The sequence below is a fragment of the Gopherus evgoodei genome, chromosome 7, assembly GCF_007399415.2.
Source record: "Gopherus evgoodei ecotype Sinaloan lineage chromosome 7, rGopEvg1_v1.p, whole genome shotgun sequence".
In the NCBI taxonomy this organism is placed as follows: Eukaryota; Metazoa; Chordata; order Testudines; family Testudinidae; genus Gopherus; species Gopherus evgoodei.
Genome location: NC_044328.1, coordinates 119,950,922 through 119,978,055, shown reverse-complemented (window position 1 = coordinate 119,978,055; position 27,134 = coordinate 119,950,922). Strand labels below are relative to the sequence as shown.

The 27,134-nt window shown below is 42.6% G+C and overlaps 1 protein-coding gene across 3 annotated transcripts; it reads left to right on the top strand.

Annotated features, from left to right (window-relative positions):
* Window positions 1–565: 565 nt before the first annotated feature.
* GXYLT2 (glucoside xylosyltransferase 2) lies at window positions 566–26,877 on the top strand. 3 transcript variants are annotated; one of them, XM_030569458.1, is made up of 9 exons: window positions 566–995; window positions 9,085–9,271; window positions 9,515–9,646; window positions 12,234–12,404; window positions 17,860–18,111; window positions 19,396–19,519; window positions 23,073–23,245; window positions 24,578–24,780; window positions 25,866–26,877. In XM_030569458.1, the coding sequence occupies exons 1-8, from the start codon at window positions 694–696 to the stop codon at window positions 24,758–24,760; spliced, it is 1,524 nt and encodes a 507-aa protein (XP_030425318.1). In that variant the 5' UTR covers window positions 566–693; the 3' UTR covers window positions 24,761–24,780; window positions 25,866–26,877. The 3 variants fall into 3 exon arrangements, with proteins under 3 accessions (XP_030425318.1, XP_030425317.1, XP_030425319.1); XM_030569457.1 differs by having other exon boundaries at window positions 24,578–26,877; XM_030569459.1 differs by lacking the exon at window positions 12,234–12,404 and having other exon boundaries at window positions 567–995; window positions 24,578–26,877.
* The last annotated feature ends 257 nt before the right edge of the window (window positions 26,878–27,134 follow it).

Below are 27,134 nucleotides of genomic sequence, written 5' to 3'. Positions count from 1 at the left end.
ATGCGAGTGAGCACAAGTATGACTCCCCCGGATGGAAATGACACCTGCTGCTGCAGCGCAGAGGTACCCTTAGGGGACAGCTGTGAACTCCTACAGGGCTGTGGGTTTATTTCAGTATTAGCATCCCTGTTTTACGGATGGGGGGACGAGAGGCACAGAAAGGGGGAAGCCCCAACCCCAGCAGCGCCCCAGACCCAGAACTCCCAATGGGGGCTGGCACAGAGCACTTACAAGAACCATCCCCGGGGGACCCCCCCTCCCCCGACAAAGCACCCGGTGGCACAGGGCGTGGGACCAGAGCCCGATCCCTGCTCCCCCGTTGCCTGCTCTGACCACTAGATCCCTCTGCCTTCCTAGAGCCCCGACGCCTAGTCCCCTGCCCTAACCATTAGCCTAGACTCCCCCCTTCCAGGACGGCAGCCTGTGACCAGCACTGCGGCGCGGGGCGTAGCTTGGGAGAGCCGCTATTCCACACAGTACGGTAGGTGTGAGCTCCGCCCCGGCTCATCCTCTCCTCCCCGGCCCGGGAGCAGCCAGCGCCGCAGCAATGCGAGCCGGGCTGGGGCCCTGCGCACGGTGCCTTGGGCTGCGCCCCGCCACCCCCAGGGGGTCGCGTCTGGCTCCCGCCGGCCAGCGCGCGGGATGAGGAGCCCGTGCGAGGCGTTCCCCGGGGACTGAGCCTCCCGCCGCACCATGAAACTCTACTGCAAGGTGGTGGCCATCCTGCTGTGCCTGGGGACCCTGCTGCTGCTCTATCTCTTCGTGGGCAACGCGGATGAGCCGCCGCTGAAAGGGGCCGGAGACGCTCGCTGGCTGCCCGTTTCCTCCGGACCGGGGGGCCGCGCCCACCCGCTCTTTGCACATTTCCAGCCCGTCCGGGCAGCGCCGGAGGAGGCGGCGGTGGCGGCCGCTGCTCAGATTTCCAAGCGAGAGCCACGTCTCGGCAGAAACCCCGGCAAGCGAAGTCCTGCGAGAGGGAAGTTTGCAAACGTTCGGTAAATGCTGCTGCTTTTGTTTTATTCTCCCCTGGCTTGGCTGCAACAATAGGGCACTGGGGGAGGAGGGAAGTTTCCGGGGTAAGTTTGCACGGAGGGTTGGTCCGGGATCGAGAGGTCCACTGGCGCGTGAGAGATCCTCATTTTGCGGCTCGGATGGCAGCTGTTTGGATCGGAGCTTCCTCGGCTGGAAGCGGGAGCCTTCCTCTGTCCACAATATCTTGGCATTGGAGCAGCAGCCGCGGCAATGCATTCTGCGGGCTGTGCGGTGCCCCGGGTCAGTTTCGGCGTTAGACTCCTCATGGGTCTAGTGGTGGCAAAACTGCACCACAATGCACTTTCCTGGGGAAGAACTTTCAGTTTCCTTTCACTGCCTTTAATCCCTCTGGTTTGAGTCGCGCACTCACCTTTTCCTTTGCTTTTTAATTCCTCCTCAAATAGCCCAGTTTTTTCACTCTTGAGTTTGGCAACTACATCACGCTCTCTCCCGCTTTAGGTTGCAAGGCCACGGATTAGTTGCATTGCATGCAGTAATTGTAAGCGTATGAACTGCTTCGCCTGTCTTTTAATCGACTTTTCCTTAAAACATCAGTGTCTGAGACCCCCTGGAAATGTTTGGCAGTGTCATGCAACGGTTCTGTTTCTAACCCTGTAGAGAAGAATTCCCACTTCTGTACAGGTAACAGATGTGTGTGGCTCACCTTTGGGAGAAAGCAGCCTTGATAAGCAAAACCGTTCTGACTGGTTTTGTGGTTGTTTTGAAGTATAAGGCTGATTTTTTTTTTTAAAGATGTGTAATTTGGTAGTGATAGATTACAAATAGGTGAGATTTCTGTCAACCTCAAAGGCTAAACGTGTGTTTATTGGAACTGAGTGAAAACAAAATGAAATCAGATGAGAGGTAAATATCTATTTGCATATGGCATTCATAACATTCTAATGTATTTTATAGAATGATTTGGAATTAAACAGATAAGAAAACAATGAATACATCTTGTTTATATGAGTAGGTTTAGGAAAACTTTGCTGAATGATGTTTGCATTAATGTGATCTGGCTTTTAAAACCTTTCGCAACTGGATTTTTTAAAAAAAAGTTACTATGATTTATGAATCAGAAAAGTAAAAATATTTGCACTGTTTTTCCTGTGCATAGACTACCCTTTTTCTCCTGTGCATTTTAGTTGTAGTATGATGAATGTGACTAAACTATCAAATGAACTTTGTATGTCTTTGATTCATGATTTCAGAGATGTTCTGAATGAAAGACTGTCCTGTTTTATAAGATCTTATTCTTTAAGCTATGAAAGCAGTTGGTTTCTTGCAAGCATTGTATCATATTGAGTGCAAATGATGTTTACTATGACTGGATCATGAACAGAATTCAAATTGATGTATTAAAGCAGGATTATTTACATTAGCAACTGTACCTCCTGGTCTCATTTTTCTTTGGAGCATATCTCTTAGATTATCATGGACAACAGTAAAAGAATGAAGAGTGAAAGTAGCCAAATCTTCTGAAGAGGCTAAACAGCCCTCTCATTTCAATGAATAAGAATCACCTCATGTTCTAAAAATTTGACATTATCTGGACTTTATTTATGAATTGAATTTTCAAGTACTTTTTACTAAGTCTGCACAAGGAAACATTGTTAATCAGGAGCACTGCCAAAAAAAAAAAAAAGTAAAGGTGCTGCGTTTAAACACTGCATTTTCTTCTGCTTTCATTAAATGTCTGGTCTCTAGGGCGTGATCCTGCACCACTGAGGTTAATTGGAGTTGTCACTGAACTCATTGGGAGCAGGAGCAGATAGGGTCCAATTCTGATACCCTTGCTGATCAGTTCCTTATGGCACTAGCCATTCCATTGTTTTTTCTGGGACAACTGCCAGAGAGTATTACTCAGTTCAAGTCAGGGTATAATTTGCAAAGTATGTAAAAGTTATGTCATGGCTAGGAAAAAAAAATCTTATTTCTCTAAATAGTTAGAAGACCACTGGCAGACCCAGATTTAGGCTAGACTAGCAGTTCTCAAATGTGGGTTGGGACCCCAAAGTGGGTCGTGACCTTGTTTTAATGGGGTTGCCAGGGCTGGCTTAAACTTGCTGAGGCCTGAGCCCCACTATTCAGGGCAGAAACTGAAACCTGAGGGCTTCAGCCTGAGCAGCGGGGCTCAGGTTACAGACCCCCTGCCTGGGGCAGAAGCTTTTGGGCCTTGACCCCTCCCGCCCCACCTGGGGTGGTGGGGCTCAGGCTTCGGCTTTGGGCCTCTGCAGAGCGATAGGGCTTGGGCAGGCTGAGGCTTCAGTCCCCCCCTCCTAGGATCGTATAATTTTTGTTGTCAGAAGGGGGTCGCAGTGCAATGAAGTTTGAGAACCCCTGGGCTAGTCTTCTCTCTCTCACTAGCCTGCTGACAGCCAGACATGTAGCAGAGATGATCTGCTTGGTTTCTAGGGACCTAATTCAAAGCTCATTGAAGTCAACAGCAAGTCTCTAATTTCGAAGGGCTGGAATCAGGCCCTGGAGAAATAGGCTGTGATTTGGTAGATTCCTTATGCCTATATCTAATTTTAGGCTTGTGGGTAGTCCCATGCATTTCGCTGGGGCTTACATATGCTTACAGTTAAGACACAAATTTAAGTAACTTGATGAATTGGGGCCTTAGGTCATTTGCTCACTGCCATATTCTACCTGGGCAAAAAAAGGTGGTTTTATTTTTTCATCTGAGTTAAGCTAACTTGATTGAAACCCCAGTCCCATAATTCCTTTAACATATCTGTAGTGAGGGCATCATTTCACATCTTTAAAACCATTTGACCTATAAGTAGGTAGACTGCAATATGACCTGACCTTCTAGGTATGCTCAGATGATCTTAAAGAAATGAAACTTTGTCTACATGGGTATTAAGGGGAGAAAGGGGGAATTGCATCTTTTTTGCTAATGTAGACAGGGCATTATAGTGTGTCAATGATAGGAAAAAAGCCTGTTTTTAAAAAGTAATAGCTAACGTGTTTTAAAATGGTAATTTTAATGTGTTAGCTACTGCCACTTGCTCTGTCTACATTATTAGATTAAAACATGTTAGCTATTTTAAAGTTTTAAAAAGATACCATTTTTCCTAGCATGGACAGGGTTTTAGAAGGTGTGGCCTTCACTGAGCCCATATATTCACCTGCTGAAGTTCCAAGGACAGCACTGAACACCCCCACTTGTTCTGTTTTGGTTAATTATGGTTTTTGGATTATTTTTTGCAGGCTTCTCTTAAAGCTCAGCATTGTTTGCAAAGTTCTGTTGTGCTTTTAAAGTTCAGTTGGCTGATCTTGTGAATCCTTACACTTGTGAGTAATGAATCTTATAACTTTCAGTGGGATTACTGATGTGAATGAGGGTTAGCAGGTTCTGGCCCCAGGTATGCAAAAGGTTGTCTCACTCTAAGGAAAAAAAACAAACAAACTAGGATCTATAGTTAGTCAAGGTGGCAAGATTTGGGAAGTGGGACTGCAGAATCTTAAAAAGAAATTTGTCAACATGTTTAGGCCTCCCAAAAGTGTTTCCTTTAAAGGAAGAGCATCTTACTAAATGACACTTTTCTCTATATAGTATAATAGTTTTACTTTTAAAAACAAACTTTGATTGGATCTTCATCAACCCAAAACAGCAAAAGTAAAATAAATAAATAAAAACACTTGTGGGAATTTTTAATTTTTTTTACTGTTTTTCCCTATTCCCAAATTTAGAAAAATGTTAAAATTTCAACAAAACTTTTTGATTTGTCAAAAAATTTCAATCATGTCTAATGTATAGCTGGTTGGAAAAAATGATCATATTTTTAATTCAGAAAATTTTGAGCATCTCTAGTATATTTAAGTGTCATTGAATGTGTGTTTACTTCTTCTATCCCTTTATCACAGCCATTGTTTCAGTGTTGACTCACAGGAAAGAAGCTTATTTAATGAATCACTAGTCCCTGTAAGGTTTTCCTTTTTGGGTCAACTCTGCTTAAATTTAACCCTATTTATTTTGTGAGATATGATGAGATCATAACATGAGGCTTTTAAAAAGTATTACATAGCATCCTATAGGAATGCTGCATGGAATTTGCCTTCCTCTAAGAAAATTTGCAGGCTTGAATAAAGTAGCAGGTTGCCTAAGGAGGCAGAGATGTGTTGTCTTGTATGGATCTGGACTGGTTCTGGATAGGTGATGGTCTGATTATGTTCAAGCCTCTGGCTGTGACAGTTGAGAAAATTAGATTTAATCTAAACCGCCGGAGAGGAAAGTATACTGCTGTGCTTGGGAGCTCAGTTTCTTGCCACTGTCTCTGTTCCACCCAAGGAGACCATGAATACAAACAGTGTTAAAGCCAACAGTTAAGCAACTGCTAGGGACTGGTGATGCTGCATCCTCGAGGGGCCTAATGCTGTTAGCATTAATATACCCTATTGGGTGCTAATAGAGCTGGCTTAAACTTTTCTATGACAGATGCTGAATGTTTATGATATACTTTGCAAGTGCTTGTCAAGGCTTTATGTAGTACTTAGCTTTAATATTAAGCAGTAGTGCTTAAAATTAAAGCTATCTGTGCTTGGACTAGTATGTAATGAAGCTGCTGATGGCATATTGAATCTGTCTTACATGGATACTGTATGGAAGTCCTCTGTTCTGAATCAATCCTTATCTGTTTCTTTTCTCTTGTTTTTTCCTTCTGCTCCCCACTCTGCCTAAATCCACCTACGCAAACTAGGTTTATTTGTTGGGCTTAGTAAAAGGAGATCAAGATAGCAGAAACCTCTCATTTTATGTAATCACTTTGGTTGACTGTTTTAAAACCCATCAAATGTCATCTACTTTAGACTCATGTGATTCTAATATTTTAAAATTAAATATTCCAGTAATTTAAAAATGGAAAGAAAATTATAAAGTCCATATGTGTAACAGTCATTAAAAACAATTAACTACTTCAGTGACCAATCCAATGACCAGTCCATCAGATTATCAGTGAATGAACACAAATATACAAACAGAGTAAGAATTTGCTAATAATAATCTAGTGCTTTATAGCATCAGAGTCTTTTGCAAAATGCTGATTAATCTCCACGAGACTCCTGTGAGGCTGGTAGCTATTATTATAATCCCTATTTTACAGATGAGGAAACAAAATCCTAAAGACTTGTTGAAAGCATCATAGGGACAGTATGCCTCTCCATAAAAAAATATTTTAAAATGGTGACTTCATAAAATCAGTATTTGCCTTTTGCTTTACCAACCGCTTATGTCTCACTTAAACAAATCCTAGAGCCTTTCTGAAGGTTACCACAGTATTTAACAAATATGCATTTTTTTGTCAAAGCATTTTTTGAGGCATTTAATTTCCATCAATCATCTTATTGACGGATGTAGCAGTTTCCAACCAAAGTGTCAGAAAACTGTCTGCTTCCAAATGTAGTTGTGCCAATTAATGGTTAAACACTAACCAAACATAACCAATTAGAGAAGGCTTTATGTAATAGCTGGATTCACTAAGTATGGTCTCTGTACAAAGACCATGGCCCAGATTCAGAATAGACCTCTCTTGTCCCAAAATAACAACTCTGTTAAGTGAGCTAACAGTGTATCTTTCCTCCTCCTTTTTGGAAGCTCAGTGTGTAATACTAGCTAAGTGTGTTGTGTCCATCACTAGTGGCTTTTCTACACAGAGGATAATATCCTACTGGTGCTAACAGCTAATAAATTTTCTTCTTTAGCTTAAGTAGTAGAGACCTGTGCTTTTTGTGCTGAATGTCCCAGGTTCTGTGCCTGATCCTTAGCCAAGGTAAATGGCTTTACCTGCATTGAAGTTAATGAAGCTCCATCAGTTTACCCACGTTGAGGATCTGGCTCTCTTCACAACCCATGGTGACATGTAAGAGCTGATCCAGTCTACCACTTGCTAACCTGATACTCAAGCAAAGGTAACCAGTTAGTGTGATCCCCTATCTAGACAAGGGACTTGTGGTATGAGCACATGCTGTATGTTACTTCTGCCCAGACTGAAATTGAGAGTGTCTGTACTACAAGTGCTACAGTAGCAAAGCTGTGGTGCTGTATTGTAGATACTTTCTACAGTGACAGAAGGGTTTTTTCCATAACTGTAGTAAATCCACCCCCTGGAGAGGTGATAGCTGGGTTAATGGGTGAATTCTCCCATCAACGAAGCTGCATTGACAGCAGAGGTTAAGTCAACTTTACATCACACAGGGTATGAAATTTTTCATTGCACTGAGCAACGTAGCTAAGTTTTAAGTGTAGACCAGGCCTGAAGACAGTAGCTGTACCAGGTGGACCAAAAGGGAAAAGGCTGAACCTGTTGAGGCTGTGCTGAGCATGCCTTGGCTGGAAAACCATTTTACATGGCTTGGGAGGTTTTCCTTTGAGTTCACTCTCTGCATTTGTGGCCGAGAATTGATAGTGGTTAAAATGCGCATAACAGTGCTGTGGGCTTTGGCACAGGGACCTGAAATGTCTTAATACGAGGTTAGAGCTTTGTCCCGCTCCGATTGAAGTCCTTGGCCATAAGCTATAGCAAAGTAATTCACATTTATATTCGACATATTGCTTGATTTAGAGACTCAATTAAGAGGAAACATTAAAGAGATGGTTAGGAGGAGGGAGAGGGAAACAGGATCTATATGAGGAGCCAATTATTCATTTTAATAAGTCAGTGGTTTTTACACTAATAGTCTGGAAAGTAAATACTACTTCACATAAACGTAGTGTTTCATTATTTATACACTGTTGAAATTGAGGTTTAATTATGATTAAAGACTAAGACTTTTAAACCATTAATGAAACATGTTGCTTTGTGCAGTCAGTAAAGTACTGGTGGCTAAAAGTTATAAGCAGATTATTCTGCATTACAGGACAACAGCTATCATTGCTGTGGTCATTATGATCGTTATGTTAGTTTCTAGAAAGAGACATCCACAGCTTTATTAATTAATTTGCCATTTTCTCTTTGTTATTTCTTTAGGCCTTTTATTGGTAATATTAGCTGTACTGATTGATTGTGTGCATGTCGGTTTGTATATATTGAGCTGGGACCAGGCTAGGATTTATTGCCTCACTTCAGTGATAGCACCTTTATCCTTTTGAACAACCCAGTGATAACTGTGATGCTTGTGATTTACTTATTTTTCTATGCATCTGGATAGCAGCACGTTAATGTGGTTCAGATTGGCACACAAATAGGATGAACCAAGAGGAAGACGTTCTAGGAATGGCTTTATTTCTATACTAATAAAATGCAAAAAACAAAGGCCAACCTTTTCGAAAGTGACTACTGTTTTTGTGTTCCCAATTTGAGATGCCTTAAAAGCACTATATAAGAGTTAGGTATCATTATTTGTTACAAAGGGGCCTGACTTTCAGAAAGTGCTGGGCACTCATTCTGTAAATATCGGGCCCCTTGAAAGTGTCTCAAGTTTGGCACCCAGAAAGTTGAAGCACGTGAAATCACTAGTCACTTTTTAACTGGAGTTAGTGACCCAAGATACAATGGGAATAAGATGAGGCATAGTATGATGAGTAAAGGGCCTCTGAAAATGCCTTTTACCTGGCAGTTTTGGATATGTACGTTCCCCTGATATATACTGGTCAAACATTCTAAAACTTAAAATTGCTCTACTCAAACTGACATAATGGGCTTGATGCAGAAGGTCAGACTAGATGATGATGATGATAATGGTCCCTTTTGGCTTTAAAATCACTGAATCTAGAATAAAAACCTCACTTGCTCTTCAAAAGCCAAGCAATGACTTTCTGTGCTGTTAATTCAGTGTAACTTGTGTGTACAGATGTATGCAGACAGGAAGGAGCTATCAAACCTGTTCTAGCTAAAGATACAGAAGATAACTAGCATATTTCTTCATGTTCTCATGATAACATTCTTGACTGGACCCAGTGACTCTCATTCTACATCCTGTTAACAAGCTCCACTCTAACGAATCCACCTCTTGTTTTATAGATATTCTGCTCTTTTAATGTAGAAAAATCCTCCCCCACACTCACTTCAGTTGCCTATTGTTTTTTTATTTATATTTATTTTTCGGAAGACCTGGGGAACAGAAACACTTGAAAGAACTTCCATCTCTGCAATGGATGCACCTGGCAGTTGTGGCATGTGGCAACCGGCTGGAAGAGACTCTTATCATGCTGAAATCAGCAGTTCTGTTTAGCTACAGGAAGCTCAAGTTTCACATCTTTGCTGAGGATTCCCTGAAGCCTGAATTTGAGAAAAAGGTGAGTCTGCTTCTTTCTGACTTTCAAAAACAGTGCGATGGTTGTAGCCTTCAAATGTATGATAACAAGGACATGGATGTCAACAAGTTAATTAGGGGTTAGGATCTTTAAAAATAAATGTGAGGGCTTGTTACTAAACATGGTCTGTATAGGCTTTTTTTTTTAATTGTTAGTTTTATGCAATGCTATTAAATAATCAATCTGTGTATCTGAATTTTAATCCTTTCCCCCATGTTTTTTCAGTTAAGGGAATGGCCTTCCTCTTACACCAAGAAGTTTGACTACAACATCTACCCAATTGCTTTTTCGGTAGGAAATGCTCAGGAATGGAAAAAATTATTCAAACCTTGTGCTGCCCAGCGCCTCTTTCTTCCGGTAAGGCACCTGAATGTCCGAATATGCAGCTTCAGGAGAAGGTCTGTTTCAAAGTAAGGAAGCTTTGCCAATGTGAGATAGAAAACATTTTTCTAGCTGAAATTTCCTTTCTAGGACATCTTTATCTGTTCCTCTATCCACTTAAAACACAATCTTACCATTCCTCCCCCTGCAAAGAATGCTTCTTGTTTAATGCCAGCTTCTTTTGCCTGTTGGAGGTCGATGTAGGTGCTGCATGCTTTCCAAATGTCACATTCCTTTAAAGAGGCAATCCTTGGTCCCCTTTCTTTCATTCCCTATGTGCCCCATTAGAATGGAGGATTTTTTAGGACTTTTCTTCCCTTGCAGACCCCTGACCCCCTTATGCATCCAGGTTGTCCCTGAGAATGCAATTCCATGGTTCAGAAAAATGTGATCCCATGTGAGACTCTCAAAACTGTGGAGTGTAAAAAGCCCACGTGTTAACTCCTCCAGCCTCTGCACAGGTTGTATTGGTCACCCCTCCTTTAACTTGTACTGCCAACAATTCTGTTTGTTTAGTAACATTTAGGGGGGGAGGCTTTCAAAGGCACAGAGACCAGTTGGGTGCCCAGTTCCCATGGAAAGTCAACTACAGACAAGAAGGAACGTTGGAGCTGGAGGCAGGCAGCTGAGAGTCCCTGTGAAGTGTGTACACAGGAGGCCTGCAGACCAGTCCTGGTAGTAGCTGTAGCACTGCTCTGACACTCCGCATGCTGCACGTGTTCGGAGCCTGCATTCTCATAGACTCTGGCTTGACTTCGTAGGAGTCCCATAGCTAAACCCCGGCACGCACCAGGAAAACGGACCCCTAAGTGTGCATGGAACAGCATTTTCATTCTGAGCGTAATCCAGTTTAAGAAGAGCCCTGTTGTGAATGCGCCTGATCCTCCATGCCTTGTACCTCTCTACTCATTTATGCCACCTGGATTGAGGCTTTTGGGGCAGATCTACTGCTCTATTGTTATTGGCTGGCTGATCTCCATGGACAAAGATTAGGTGTCCACGTTGATGCTTTTGGGTCAATGAGCAGCTTTCACCACTTTTTGCCACAAGGTGGTGATAGAACCTGCACACCCTACCAGGGACAGGGGGAGTTGTTCTTGAGTGGTTTTGTTCTCTGAGAGGAGACAGGGGGGAGTATTGGACGAATGCTTGTCAACTCCAAGGGCTGACTTGTGTAGGGTGCCCTGAGGTTCTGTCCTGTCATTCCTCATATTTAAGATGCTTGTGAGGAGATAGCAATACAACTGAGTGCCCTGCAGCCCAAGCTCTGTCTGTTTTCTCAGACCAAATCAGTTTTTTTTTTTTCAGCTTTCCTAGTGTCTAACTGAGACTGAGGCATGGATGAGGTGACTGAGGACCATTGGAAGTAGGGTGACCAGATAGCAAGTGTGAAAAATTGGGACGGGGGTGGGGTAATAGATGCCTATGTAAGAAAAGCTCCAAAAATCGGGACTGTCCCTATAAAATTGGGACATCTGGTCACCCGAATTGGGACTGAAACAAAGGTAATGGTGAGCTGGGAAAAACAAGTGGAAATGGCTGAGGTGGTCAGTGACCCTTTGGTTGAGGGCGTACACCAACTTTTTGTTGTTCAGGTTCACAATCTGGAGTCTTACTGGACCGTGAGCTGTTTCTGGATGACCAGAGCTGTAGTTAAAGCTTTCTTCGTCTGTGCTCAGCCACAGGGTTCCAGCCCTTCCTCATGAATATCCATGACAATGTCCACATTCATAATTTTGTCCCCTCAGGCTGAATCACTGCAGTGCATGCTATGTTTGCCCAGACCTAAAACTGGCTGAGACAATTCAGCTAGTGCAGAAGGCAAATGTTTCACTGTAGAATATTATACCTGGCTCCCAGTTTTTCATCATGGAGTCCAAGGTGTTTGCTTTACACCTAGAAAACTCTTCATGGTTTGGCTCTTGACTCTCTGTGACCAGCTCTCCTGTCCTGTATAACCTCAACAGTTGAGATAAGGGACCATTTATACAAGCTGAGGATCTGGCCCATGATATCCCAGGGCTCTCAAGCTATCAGACCTTATGTTGAAATGGTGAAAAAGCATTTTAATGTGAAGGCCCTCACCTTGAGAATTCTCCTCTTGAGTCCAACAGAGACCAAATTAGTTGGTCCTCAGGATGTGCTTCAAGATCTGTCTATACACTCAGGCTTTTTCTGAGAAGGTGACCTGAGCTGGGTGGGAGTGGAGTTCTTTTAATGCCCTTTCTACATTCTGTCTGTTTAAACCATTAAGTTGAGACGTGTTTTAAATAAATTAGCCTACTGATGTTGATAGGCTAGTGTGCAAATAAATAAACCCTTCCACCGTTCTTCAAATTACTCCATGTCCTATGGATCTCTGAGTGGAACTGCATAAAACGTTAACGCTTTTGGAAGGTCCCAAGGGAACAGCAGCTTAGCATAGCACAGGCTGTGTACTTGCTCAGATGCACACATTATCTTGGTTCAGCTAATGCATGTGCTGATCTCAGGTCAGAATTCGAGCCTCTGGTTTGCTATCTCTTTTGAACTTCCCTGCCAATTAAATATCTTTTCTTTCCAGAACGCCAACAGACCTGTGAAACTGGAAAGAAATGTACAAGCGTGCACGGAAGAGGCCTTGTACAAGAAAGTTTCAATGCGAAGTTCATTGCTAATAGTGCTGAGGCTGTGTGTTATGTTCCTGCAACCCCAGATAATGAAGTGTTTCATTTTGAGTGACAGACGAATGCTGGTATTCCTGATTTTTGTAGAAGCTACCAGAGACTAAAATATTATTAAAATGTTTAGGAAGATCACAGTAGATGCCAAGAGGGGCAAGTTATAGCATTGGATCATAAACCTGTCATGTCAGGCATAGGGTAGATGAACTGAACCAAAGGGTAATTTGAAATCAAGTCTACACTGAAATCAAGTCTATCTCTGTAAACCCAAATCAGGGTCGCTACAGATCGGATCTTAAAATGACTACAAATAACGGGCTTTAAAAACAAAATTAAGTTGAGATACCAAGGGTACATTCATTATACCAACATGTTCAGGTTGGTGGGTAGCAGAGTGACACCGCTCCATGGGAATATTAATATTTTTAGCAAGTGCCATCTGAGTATCTGCAGTGTCTGTGCAAACATCAGTAGTCAGGTGGTGGTACCCTCACTTACGCTAGATACCGTTTTACGCCACGGATAGTCTCCTTGACTTCAGTGTACTCAGATCTGATGGTGATGGGTGGCAATATAAACCCTGAGGTGGGGTGCTGTGCAGTTTGAAGAAAGCTGGCAAAAATTCGCCCTTTTTCATTGCCCTGGTGGCCCTGTGAATGAGCTAAATGTTGTCCACATTTCACAGATGTGGAAACGGAGCAGTTCCCGTAACCTTTTTATCTGCCTCAAAGTCATGCAGGAAGCCTATGGCAAAGCCTTTTCCCTGCTAGTCTTGTGCCTGAACCTCAAGCCCATTCTTCCTCCCCAAAGGAAAATTGCTGTCTTCCTGGCCAGTGACACTATTGGCATGGTCAGTGGGTTGTTGGCTGCATTGCTTGTGAATACCAGCGCTGGTCATTTCACTGGGAACACTGGCAGTGGCTTGGGAAGGGGTGAGCTCGGGGGCAGGGACCATCACTTGTTTTGTGTTTGTATACCTCTTAACACAGTGGGTACCTTGTCCATGACACGGGCTCCTAGCTGCTATTGCAAAACAATAAATAGTAACAAACATCTACTTTTCCAGTGAGCAAAAAGCTACGGGGATGGAGCCCTGCTTGCAGGTGTGATTTACAGACATCTGGGTGAAATATGCTGTATCTTGGATGAACAGATGCTATAGCCCATCTAGAGAGCTGGGGTGGCCCTTTCAGTTGCTGCATGGAGCTACAAAAACACTATAAATATGCAGAGGGCTTAAGGAAGGTTTCAGTCTTAATAATTAACATTTATACAGAATCTTCCACCGAAGATTCGCCAAGCACTTCACACATAGAAGCCTATGAGGGAGATTAGTGTCATCCCCACTTTACAGGTAACCAACGTGAGTCTCTTGAAGTGACTTGCCAAAGGCCACATAGCGCATCAGTGGCAGAACTGGGAATAGACTCCAGGGCATTGTCCTGACTGGAGTTTTTTGCTCTGGAGGTAGCTCAGTTTGACAATCCATTAACTAAGATGTTTGTGGGTCTAATGTAGACATTCCCCAAACCTGTGATCCTGATCATGAGTCAGCCCTAGGATCTGGACAAAGTGCAGGAGTATGGACCTGGTGGCCAGTTTGAACCTGTTGGCAACACTGCCTCTCTTAGCACCAGTATATGCTTACCTGCCAGCATGTTATTACTTGCCAGCCTTACTAACATAGAGGGAATCCACGAGACAGAAGTTGTGGAATCAAATTACAGATAATTGAGTGTTTAACTGAAGTGTCAAGCTAAATATAGCAAGTTCTGGAGAGAACTCTCAAAAGATTTATTAGCAAAATGCTACACAGCTGTGAAAAACATTGAGATTATGCTCTTCTAAACTGTAAATCGCTTGGAGGGAGAAGGAAGGGGACAAGGAAAAGTAGGACTCTCATATTCCCAGTTGGTCATGTTCAAAAGTCACATAATAGGGAGGAATTCTATCACCTCCTGACTCAAAAATCTTGTCTGCAGACTTGTTTGTTAGTATCGAGTACATCTGCTATTGCCAAAGTGAGACATTTAAAGCTGAGATTTTTCAAAAGCAACTAAGCGAGTTAGGCGTCCAACTCTCTTTGGCTTTCGGTGAGAAGGCAGTGCCTGTCTCCCTTAGCTGCTTACGAAAATCTCACCCTAGCGGAGCTCAAAGATTGTTGTAAATACTGCATTTGACTTGGTTGTGGGGAGCACCAGAGTTTACACCAAATCCCCCCCCCTGGTTTAACCCCATTGACTGCAGTGAAGTTACATGAGGGACTCATTTGGCCAAGTTATTCTAGAAGTTAAATTGCTGTGCCCAAGGCCAAGTCATATGCACATCCAGGAAGAGATGTGGTCTCATCACACTGACCTCTGCAGCTTAAAGATGATTTTTTTACACTTCCTATGTGAACAAGGAAAGTGATAAAGCCTTAGAAGAAATAGCTGCACTTCCCTTCCAGCCTGCTGGGAAGGTTTTGAAAGAGGATAATGAGTTCATTTTGCAGATCCTTAAAAATCTCCTTTTCCATGACTCCTACAAAAGCATGACTGTGGTGAGGCCACCGGTGTCCTGAGATCACTGCCTATCATGTTGACCAATATTGTCTCATTGTTTCCTTGTACTCCCCTGTCTGTCTGTGTCCATCTGTTCTTGTCTTATACTTAAGCCTAGTCTACACTTAAAATTCAGGGGCATAGCTTCATCAATCGGGTATGAAAAATCCAACTGCCTGAGTGCCATAGCTATGCTGACTTAACCTCCAGGATAGATGTAGTTAGATCAATAGAAGATTGCTTCCATTAACATCGTTACTGTTGCTCAGGGAGGTGCTGTTCATACATCCATGGAAAAACACCTTCCTTTGGTGTAGTTTGCATCTTCACTACTGGGTTATGCCAGCATGGTTACGGTGCTATATCTATGCCAGTATAGTCGCCGTACTGTAGACAAGGCCTCCGCCTGTAAGCTGTTTAGGGCAAGGACTGCCTTCTTGTTCTGTGTTTGTACTGCACCTAGCATGGGGGTTCTGGGCCATGATCAGGGTTTCTAATTCTAATAATAAATAACGGACTCAGCAGTGGCCTGAACATCCTTCAGCAGCTGACAAGGAAGAGTGTTTCAGCTTATCTTCTTTAGCTTCCTCCAGAGCTAGCAAGAGAAACTCAGGGCCCAGTTCTCTGAGTATCACTGCCCCAGGAGTCCTGAGTCCCAGTCTAGCTCAAGCCTCTGCCTCTCTAATATTATATAGTTTTTACTGGTATCTTCTTGTCACAGGGTTGTGTTGTCTAGTAACAACAGGTGCCCATTCAGAGGCAAAACTATACTACTTAGATATTCTGTATGCCATTATCTACAGTAAGTTAGAGCCAAATGTATTATTCAATAACCAAGCTAGTAACTGTCTGCACGGAGCCCTCATTAGAGACATTATTTTCCACTTTAAAAAGTTGAGGCACCCCTTTTGCTTGTCAGGCTGGGCAGGGAGAATGTGCCTTTGTGATGTCAGAAATGGGGTGGAGCTTTCATTAAACTCAGCTAAATGTTGATCCAAATCCTGAAGCCTTGAGCCAGGAGGAAATCACATTGAGGTTGGCATTCAAGGATTTGGTCCAGTCTTAACAGAAGCCTATTGAGCATGCTCAGAAGTGTTTTTTTTCTATCACATCACTTTAATAACCCAATTTATCCCATACATGGTTGCATGGGGTACATCTCAACAAGCACCATTTACAAGTTCAACTGGTTTTTGAGTTATCTGAGTAAGGAGGGAAATGTCGATACTTCGTCTTTGCAATTGGACTAGTGATTGATTGTTTCCTTTCCCAACCCAACCACAATCCATGGCTGAACAGAGGTGCCAAACAACAAATCTTTTGGGTGAGACCTCGGCTAGTAAATGTCAGCCCTTCAGCTTTTTGGACAGTTTTTGCAAATAAAATGGGGAGCCATGGGAAGGTTATCATTGCAACTGATTTTCAACTTTAACAACATTTGCTGTTTAGCAAACAGTATAATGAATAGCTTAATGTCTCTCTTCTGCAAAGGTCAAGGGAGTTTCCACACCCTTAAAGTTCCGTATTATCTCTCTGCTAAAATTATCAATGAATGTGTAAGTTACTGGCTTTCCACAAGGGGGCATGCTGCAAGCAAGAATAGACTAGATATGATGGGCCTGATTCTACTTTCCCATACACCAGCTTTACACTGGTGTAACTGAATTAACTGCAGTAACTCCTGACTTACACTATGGTAACTGAGATGAGAATATGGCCCACAACCTCCTTTTTAAGACTACTTTTATTTGGCTGGTTGCATATTTTCCTAAAAAGCAAAGAATGAAAAACACTAAGTGCAGGCGATCCACAGTTAACGTTTTTTAAATTAAACTGCATGGAAATGTGGCTTTAATTCATGTAAATAAGTGGATGTAATTTACCCAGTGAGGGGGCAGAGAGCTGTAACAGGAAAAGTGGCCAGCGGCCCACGGTAAGGAAACATAAGATAAAAGGAGATGTGAAACTGTTCTGTTAGCAGAGTAGCAGCCGTGTTAGTCTGTATCCGCAAAAAGAACAGGAGTACTTGTGGCACCTTAGAGACTAACACATTTATTTGAGCATAAGCTTTCCTGGGCTACAGCCCATTTCTTCGGATGCATAGACTGGAACATATAGTGAGGATATATAATAATATATACACATACACATACAGAGAGCATGAAAAGGTGGGAGTTGTCGTACCAACTCTGAGAGGCCAATTAAGTAAGAGAAAACACTTTTGAAGTGATAATCAAGATAGCCCAGTACAGATAGTTTGATAAGAAGTGTGAGAATACTTACATGGGGAGATAGATTCATGCCACAAGTACTGTTCTTTGTTCTGTTATCAACCACCTTACATTTTCTTCTCTGCTGCAATAGACCATGGTGCCCCAGATGATGCGGGGTGTGTGTATGTGTGCTAGCCAGTATGGGATCTAGGTTTTGCGGTCTGGCTAGACCATAAAGGGTCTTATGCCAAGGACCTGGTGCATATTGTGGCAATATATAATTGTAAAATGTTGGGTTGGTTTTGTGGTTTTTTTTATAATTAGTTTCCAAAACATTTGCCATATCAATGCCTAAATTACATATCCACATTCTGTAGTAATCACACAACTTGCTAGTCTTTGGGAAAACTAGCAATGCTATATTAGTGCAGAAGGTAGGTGTTCTGTTAGTAAAATCAATATGAAATAGACTTGTGGGTTAGATCTCAGGTTGTTATGACAGCTAAGCGGATTTTTGTTTTGTGTAAAGATTAGGCTTTGATTTTTGCACTTTGCTCTAGCTATTTTTGCAAGGCTGGTTGCCTTTTTTTATATCTACCTTCTGTTTGTGACTCCCACAACAGTTGGCAGTGTCAGTTGATAACTCTGTCATTTGTATGAATGCATAATTTAAAATGCAAGTAATTCTTGAGCAGTAATCAATTTCCTTTTTCCGTCTGTCTGGTTTCCTTTTCCATCTTCCCTCACTTCCCCACCTGCAACCCCCAAAGGTGATTTTAAAGGATGTGGATTCTCTTCTCTATGTGGACACTGACGTTCTCTTCCTGAGGCCCATTGACGACATCTGGCGCTTTCTGAAAGAGTTCAACTCCACACAGCTGGCTGCTATGGCCCCAGAGCACGAAATACCAAAGATTGGTTGGTACAGTCGATTTGCTCGTCACCCTTACTATGGAACAACTGGAGTCAATTCCGGAGTCATGCTGATGAATTTAACCCGGATAAGAAACACACAGTTCAAGGTGAAAAACAGCTGTAGAATTTTACTTTCTTTTTTTAAAGTAAACTTTTAGGAATACGTGTGCTTGCATAAAACAACTTGTACAGTATGGAATTGAAAAGGGATGCTTGACAAACTCGGTCAGAACCAAGCTTTTAGAAAAAACTAGTAGAAAGATTTCCTGATACATATATATATATATACATAGATTTTTTTTTTAAAAAGTGTGTGTGTGTGTGTGTGTGTGTGTGTGTGTGTGTGAAAATGATTCTTTAACAAACATTTCCCCAAAAGCCAGAGTTTTAAGACCCTGGAAGTGCAACAGCCTAAAAGCAAAAGGAAAGCTGATGTCATTGATTGCCCCCCTCTCCCATCTGAGACGCATGTTAAAATAAACCCAAGAATCAGTAATGTTGATTATACTGGACTTTATAAAATACTTCTCCCTGGTAATGATTCAAGGTGGTGTGAATAACATAGGGAACGATCTGTTTTATTTACATCAAATGAGGCTCGCTCTTGAACTCCCTGACGAATCATGAGTGGATGTCAGTGGAGATATTTGTGGTAATGGGGAGAATGATTTTCAAGTTGGCTTTGTTTGCTTGTCAAAAGGCTCTTGCCTGTGGAACCTTTTATTTACCTTGGTGAGCACTTGTTCCCATAACTACTCTTGTGAGTAAGTGCCCAGCAATGAGAAGAAATGTTCCACAAACTTGCCTAAAGGATTTGGTCCTGATAGCCTTACCCAGGCTAGATTGAGCCTTTCAGTTCAGCCCTGAGTAAGGATCAGTGCATAGCTGTGCCTCCTTTGAGGCAGCTCCAGGAAGGAATTGTGCCTCCAAAGTTATGATCCCTCCCCTGCCCTGAAGGGGAAGTAAGTTACAATTGCCCTTGGAAAGGTGCAGCATACTTCCCCCAACTTGCACCTTCTCCCTACTCTGGCCAGCACGTAAGAAGGCTGGAGCCAATGCTATACTCACTCCTGCTCTTCTTCACCAGCTTCCTGGTCAATTGCTCTCAATGGCAAATATCTGGAGAGCAGGGGCTGTGCACCATGCCAGTCTGAGACCCAGATGGTCTTGCTTCCCTGTTCAGCTGAGTAAGAGGAGCCCTTCAGTGAGTCCTTACACTCCACTCATAGCCAGGCCCAGCACTTCCTCACAGTGTTCCTCCTCTCCTCTGGGTACAGGAGGGTTTGGGAGAGTTCTGCATAGGTGGGCCTGTGCATTAAGCTATGACTTTATTACCCTGTTTGTTAGGTAAAACATTAACCCGCTTCCTCTGATTTCTTTCTGCCTTATAGAACAGCATGATACCAGCAGGCTTGATGTGGGAGGAAATGTTGTACCCATTATACCAAAAGTACAAAAATTACATTACGTGGGGAGACCAGGACTTGCTAAATATTATTTTTTACTTTAACCCAGGTATGTAATGATTCCCATTAGTCTCACATTTGTCTGGAACAAGTGAAGGGCTAGACCTTGTATAATCCAATAATGGGATTGTTATGATGGAAAAATATACAGGAGATTGAATTCTGGCCTGAAATGAATAATCTAAGGCCCCCTAATCTGCAAACATGTATGTACATGGGATTTACACCCACTGGGACTACTGTGGGCATTAGTGTGGTTGGGACTGGGGCCTACTTCCAGTGCAGATGCCCAGCTATATTACCTAAAGAGCCTGGAAAGTTTAGAAGAGTTTTCTAGGCATGGTACTAACTGCAGGCTGAATCCTGGGCTGAAGTTAGTCATGCACATACATGCTTTGCCGCATTAGAGCCTAGCTGAGCAACATTTTCGTCTTCATATTCATGGATGTTTATCTGAATCTGAAATTACTCACCTTTGTCCAAATCCATATATCTTTTCTGACATTCGGCTCAATCCCAATATTTATTAAAGGGGTGACGGTGTCACAGCCGACAGATGCGACACTGATGCTTGAAAAATCTCTTCCCTTCCCAACCCTGTGCTAAAAAGCCAGACCTTCCAATGAGATAGTGTTTCGGCTCTTCAGCTGAGTTACCCATCCCAGTGACCTCAGGATGTTCGGATTGTTTGCACTCCCAGCTGTGTTGCGTTTTGTGCTCTCCCTTTTTCCTGCCTGCTCTGGGCCTGCGAACAGGAAGGATATGAAAATCCTACAAAATCTTTTGTTGTTGGAAAGCATGTTAGGTACCCCCACCTGCCCAAGAGAGTGGATAAGAGCAAGCTGAGGGGCAGTGTGACCTACAAATGTGGGACATGAACACAGTACATTATTTTGTTTGCATCTGAGTTATGCCCACAAGCTTTGCACAGGGTCTTTTTAAACATCTTGGTGTATTTTGGGCTTTTCACGTAGTTCCGCCTGAATTCAGGTTATAATCACACAGGTTTATGTTCTCAAGTGACTAGTGATTTTGGGTGCCGCAGTTTTAAAAGGGTCTGATTTTTCAGAAAGTGCTAAGCACTCACCTGTGAAAATTGGGCCCCTTGAAAGTGCCTCAAATTGGGCTCAGACTTTTCCAAAATCACTACTCACTTTTGAAAACTTAATCTGAAGTTCTGTGGTATGGTCCCTGCTCGCTCGGAGAAGTTGGGACCTTTGTCCTGGACCTGTACCATCATGTTGATGCGCCAGCATCCACTCTGATCTGCTTTAACTTTTCCCCTTTGCCCTACATGATCTTGAACACCGCATAAACATGGGGGTACCTTTATTCTGTTCCTTTTTGCCCCTCCTATCAAATCTTCAGTCAAGTGACAAGGGCTATAGTAAAATCCAGACAAAAATCAAAAAATTGAGGCGAGGAAATGCAAAGCAATAAAACAACTGTTGTAGCAACAGCTATTTAGTGCAGACAGATGTCCTAAATTAGTGTTTTGGTTGCAACAAGTAATAGCCTCATAAGCCTAGGAAAAAGCTAATGTGGCACAGTCCAAAAACTGTGTACTCCATTATTAAATGTTATAATGGTTTCTAAAAAGAAGCAGACTCCCAAGATGCTTGGGCAATACGGACTTGTGCTGCAGTATGTGGCGAAGGAAAGAAGAAGACGCAATTAGATCAAATTCACAATGATCATTTAAAGTGGGAGAGAAAACTGAGAAACCAGTTGAATTCTGGGACTAGCAAACTCATGATTAGCTCCACATGTGAATATCATTTTTCATTCCGTAGGCCTGGTCTTTACCTCTCATCTGGTAAGTATGCTCCTAGGAACTATTTAGTATCAAAAGTATTTTCAGAACAAACAACAAAATTTTCCTTCCCATGCCAATTTAGAAAACCCTATTGTAAAGAGCCATCAATTCAAAATCTCAGACATTAGAGAAGAACAACTAATTTATCTACTCCAAGCCACTGCAGCTTTTCCAGTGCATTAGCCAGCATATACCTAGCCATGTTACCTGGGAAAGTATAACCTCTGTCCCCTGAAATAATCCAGCCATGGAAAAGAAACAGTCAGAATCCAGTGAGATAATCCTTGGAGCACAACTCTCCCAACCTCTCTCCCCAACTCTCTTCAATAGACTTGAAGGAGTGACTAGAATTAGCACCTAGTTGTGACAGCAAAAGTTGAGTGCTAGCATAGCTGAGGGGTGCGGGAGAGGAGAGTACCGCATGTGAAAACTGATAAGCGACATGACACCTTTGTTCAGTATTAAGGGCCTGGGGAGGAGTTGTGCTTGTGCAAACGCTGAGTACTGGCATCCTGCTGATAGAGGCCTCCATCTGCAGCTCATTGGAGCCAATGGAAAGGCTCCCCTTGACATTAATGGGATTTGGACCAGGCCCTTGCAGCTTCCCCTTCCGCTGATTCTAGCACTGAGCATTTGGCTGAAGCGAAGCATGAGAAATGTCAGGCTGAACAGAGCGAGCTCGGAAAAGGGCCCTTATGACCACCTCCTGCATTGGTGGGGTCAAGGGGAAAAGCGCTCCTGCTTTTCCCTCTGCCCCCTTAGAAACCCACCCGAGGACCAGTCACAGCTTTACTGGGCAGGATGAGTGGAGCCCCAGGAAAGGCCAAATGAAGTATTCAGTTTTTGGTGCATATGGCACAGCCATGATTCTGCCATCATGGAGACAGGTCCAGAACAGCTCTAGTCCCTGGCTGGGAGATGACCTACAGGACTTTTCATGATTTATTGTAGTATGCTGCGGATGCTGGGAGTGTACAGAGTAAATTAAGAAAAGAGGAATAGCAGGAGGAGCTCGTTCATAAGGCACTTTGCGAGTAATTAATTTGCCTTTGGAATTATTCTGGAACTGTATACATAACAGACAGAGGGCTTAGAAACGGATGTCAGTGTGTGTAGGGTGGCTCTGTATGTTAGGGACCACACAGATTCCCATGGCAGCATTTGTGGATAAATTATCTCATTGCATGCTCTGGGAATCCATTGTACAACAAATTGCCATCCTCAGGCTTGGCATGTCAGCCGCCTAGGTGAGAGTTTCAGTGGTAAGCATGGAAATAGTTGAAAAGCTTTGCCCCACTGGCTCCAATAAGAGTCAAAATTCAGCCAACCACTACAGGTCTGTCTTCAAGTGGGATGCAGGAGATGGTGACTTGCACTGCCTCCCTCTCATTCCATGGCCTTGCATGTACACAGACACAACTAAAGAGGATGCTGGATGAAGGAGCTACACATTGTGTAGGACCAAGGCCTTGTTCTGTCACTAGTAGCCTGAAAAGCATGCTTTTTTCCCTCCTCTCTCTTCAGTTTCTCTTTTCTCCCAGTTCTGCAGTGGGCCAAGTCTCCTATTATAACAATCCCCAGCCTAGCAGTGGTGGGACTCTCTCAATCATCTCCTGAAGAAAACCCGGTTAGAATTCTAGACCATTAGCCTGAGTCACTACCAACAAAATGACCAAAAATCTTCTGGACTGACAAACCCACCGCTTTCCTAGCAATGTGATTAACTTGCGGTAATTGTTAGTTCAATGTCTCTCTCTCTCTCTCTCTCTTTAATTGATGTTGCCAGAGTGTCTCTATGTGTTTCCCTGTCAGTGGAATTACCGGCCCGATCACTGTATGTATGGGAGTAACTGTAAAGGCGCAGAAGAGGAAGGCATATCTGTTCTCCATGGTAACAGAGGCGTCTACCATGATGACAAGCAGCCTACTTTTAAGGCACTATATGAAGTGATACGTGATGTAAGTGTTCTCCTTTTTGGTATTTTATTATTATTATTTGATACAAAGCAGTGCAAGATCTTATAGCAGAGCGCTCAGTGGCTGGAATAGCCCAAGTCTGAGGGAAAGGATATTGTGTGTATACACATTGTTCACAAAACACTGTGTTGGACTTCCACTTCATTGTGTGTGTGTGTGTGTGTGTGTGTGTGTGTGTGTGTGTGTGTGTGTACACGAGGGATGGTTGAAACCATCCTCCTCAATGTTAAAACAAACTTCAAACCCTAAGGCCAGGTAAACAGCTTCTGTAGTGTATTAATGGAAACGGATTTGAATGAGCTGGATCTTGTATCCTTAATTATGCTATTACAACTATATCTCCATAACTGTTATATGGAGTCTGATCCTAGCACGGGCTGAGCACCCTCAAATACTCTTCATCTCCCTGGGGAGTGCAGGGCGCTCAGCACCTTGTAGAATCGGTCCCATATTTCCATTTTGTGGGATGAATTCTAACTTCAGACTCTGGGGTGTTTTGGTAAGTGTTTCAGGGTTTCCTTTTGTTTCTTCTTAAGACACTGGATTTAGTTCTCTCCCTTTATTTGTTAATAGAACCTGTGTATAAGTAGCATAAGCCTAGCAAAACATCTCCAGTTACTTTACTTTTGTGCTACTTAGTAGGCTGCCTACATGTCATGGTTTCATGTAGCGACAGGTCCACCTACAGGATAACAGCCTGCTACTGCAGCCAGTCAATGAAGTTACTCGTAGCTCAAGTGGCTTAGGCTTATGCTTTCAGGGCTGAAGTCCCTGGTTCAGTCTCAGCTGCTGACCCCAGTAGGGGATCTTTACAACAGCCTATCCTTCCACTACTGAGAAAAGAAGCTGTTGATACATAGTGCTCTGTGGTACGTCAAGGACTGGCATAGAGCTGCCTCAGACATCCCTGTGGAAGAAGATCTCCATCAATGAGCATAAGCATAAACTCCAAGAACATGCTTGGCCCCAGCTGTATTACACTTACCCTCTAGCCTGGGCTTTAAAAATGCAGTTTCAGTGAAGCTGGCTTTGTTAGACAACAGGGCTGGGCAGAGCTTTCTGAAAGTCAGTAGTCTCAAATGGATTTGACCAATGGTTTCAATACATCGGAAGTCAGTAGTGACTCGGGAGCAAGCCAGTGCCAATTTGTATAGGGCCTATTCCTGCTCCTATTTATGGGTTGAATAGTGGGCCTGAGGACATTTTTAGCTCCCCCTGAATATCTCTCAACTAAAAGTGGTGTTAAACTTTTCAAATGTCATTTATAACTACTGAAAATAATCAGTTTTCTTCCTTGCTCTCCTCCCTCTTCAGTTTCCCTTTGAAGACAATCTCTTCCAGTCCTTGTACTACCCTCTTCAGTCTAAGTTTCTGGATACTGTACACACTTTATGTGGGCGAATTCCACAAGTTTTTCTGAAGCAGATTGAGAAAACGATGAAGAAGGTTTATGAAAATCGTGTCATTGTTCATATGGGAGCCAACTACAGATACTAAACATAGCTACACTTTATATGGTAATTTTCATCCTTATATCCAAATCATTTGAGGCAGATAAATTAAATTGAGGCAGGAGCACTGTCAGTTTAAAAATCATGTTATAAAAAAAAAATTGTCTAAATTGGAACATTTCACCAAGGATCATGGTGGATTCTCTGTTACTGACCACTTTTTAAAGATTGGGTATTCTTCTGAAAGATCTGCTCTAGGAATTATTTTGGAAAAGTTATACGGCCTGTATAATACAGGAGGTCTGACAAGATTATCACAGTTGTCCCTTCTGGTCTTGGAATTCATGAATTTCCCTGGTTTATTAATAGCTCCTTAATTGATTAATATGGAATTTAAAAAATCCATTCTAACTGCCACTACTTATGGTCTTCGTTCATTTCCTGCATTTCTCCCCCTTGAACAAGGAGAATCAATGGTTTGACTGTCACTAGAATGAGTTTCGTGTTTTTAGATCTGTCATGTTTAAGTTTAAACACTTTAGGGGAATGTGTGTGTGTTTAAAACAACTATTTTCATTGGAGGTGTTTTTCAGTTGTAGAAACATCTGTTTTATTAAAAAAAAATTTTTTTCATCCCACAAGATTTAAATTTGGGTCTAGATTTAAATTGACAGCATCACTGACTTAAAAATAGATGCTTAACCCTTAGTTAAACATGACTGTATAAAAGGGAAACCCATCTGCTTAAAATCACTGAAAGTGTGGGGTCTGTTTGTTTACTTTGTGCATTTGACAGCACTTTGTGTCTAGTGAGTATCATTGTTCCCTAGCCTACTTTCCCTCTTTTGTTTGAGCCTTTCACACAACAACAGGAGGGAGACCCATTAAAGCCACTAAGAAGAACATATGCACAAATATTGGGAGAGGGATGTAGAGATAAGTACAATACTTGAACTAGTGTTCACTTGCTGAAAGTACCTAGATTTCAAGTGGCTGTTTTAAATTCCCCTCTCTGTGGGAACATGGCTTTAGTCTTTTTTCTTCCCATTTTAAATACATTACATTTCTTGCTATTTTGTGGTTTTAATTATGTTAAAAACAGGCCAAGAACACTGTGAATGAACCTCCTTTAATTACTACTTACTGTTTAGGAATAATTCTATACCACCGAGAATCTTTCTTCCAGCACAGCGTTACTGGGAGACTGAAATTGCTGCCTCTGACTGCCTTTTCCAATATGCCAAAAATCCACTTGTTCTTGGATATAAAAAAAAAATCCACATCTCTGCTTGGCACTTTGATCCCTTGAAGTTCAGCATCTGTGGCAGGAGTTTAACTAATAGCCTCAAAGTGAAATGGGATGCAAGATGGCTCTGATGTTTTGTTTTTTATATTTCAAAATAATGTTCATGTTGTAAGTAGTTAGACTGAAAGTTACAGACAGTGTTATGCAGCTCATTAAAACTTGCAATAGTTAAAAGATGCTCAGCAGAAGCTGTAAGAAACCTGAAACTTTAAGGATTCATGGTGCAATGACATACCCATAAAAGGCACTTGGTAAGTGAAAATCGTGAGGGATGTATACAACAGAGAGGTTATATTGTTCAGCATGTGGAAAGCAACTGAATAGACAGCCTGCCTTACCTTACCCTTATCTGTTAAACAGAAAAATCAGCCATCACTTGGAACTGTCTTTTATGTCTACTACGCAAGGTGTCGAGGGGGAACTATTCTGTAATGGAAAAAATTGCTATAGACTGCATTATATGGTAATATGCATGTAATGCCAATAGTTTTACAGGCATACATACTTACCTTGCATGGCTGGTGAGTGCTAGGGGCATGTCACTTTAATTAGAGTCTAGAAGTTCAAGACAGTCTGCAGTGTTGCATTGCTGCCCTCACCATTCATGATTGATACAGTTTCGCAACGGAACACGTGCCAACCGAAAATCCGCTTAGGTAGGTGGCCTACGTGTATCCCTCTTCTCCAGTAACAGCAGGCTAGCTGTCTCTCTCGGCCTAATCAGAACAATTGACACTAATGTGCCCAAATGCAATACCTGGCTTGTGAGGGAGAGGAAGACATGAGGTTTCTCTGCAGCTTGAGGTCTTCAAACAATTTTGAGGATTTCAATAACTCAGTCCTGGGATAGGGTGTGTTATAAAATTGGATGGGTGGGGTTCTGTGGCCTGCCTTGTGCAGGAGGTCAGACTAGATGATCAGATTGGTCCCTTCTGACCTATGAGTCTATGAGGTTTGCTGGCAGCTAAGGCTGTGAAACAGGCAGGTTGTACACAGTGGTAAGTGCCTGTGGAAACCTTTTACAATGCATGGGGTGGGAAAACATATGTGACACATCCATAGGCATACTGCATGCATGGCATGGCATGACAGCAGCACTAGGGAAGCATCCAAG

Excerpts from the sequence above, each read along its gene's own strand:
- GXYLT2 (XM_030569458.1), top strand. The coding sequence starts at position 694 with ATGAAACTCTACTGCAAGGTGGTGGCCATCCTGCTGTGCCTGGGGACC. Across the intron at positions 996-9,084 it reads GGGAAGTTTGCAAACGTTCG|ACCTGGGGAACAGAAACACT; the intron begins GTAAATGCTGCT and ends ATTTTTCGGAAG. Across the intron at positions 9,272-9,514 it reads AGCCTGAATTTGAGAAAAAG|TTAAGGGAATGGCCTTCCTC; the intron begins GTGAGTCTGCTT and ends ATGTTTTTTCAG.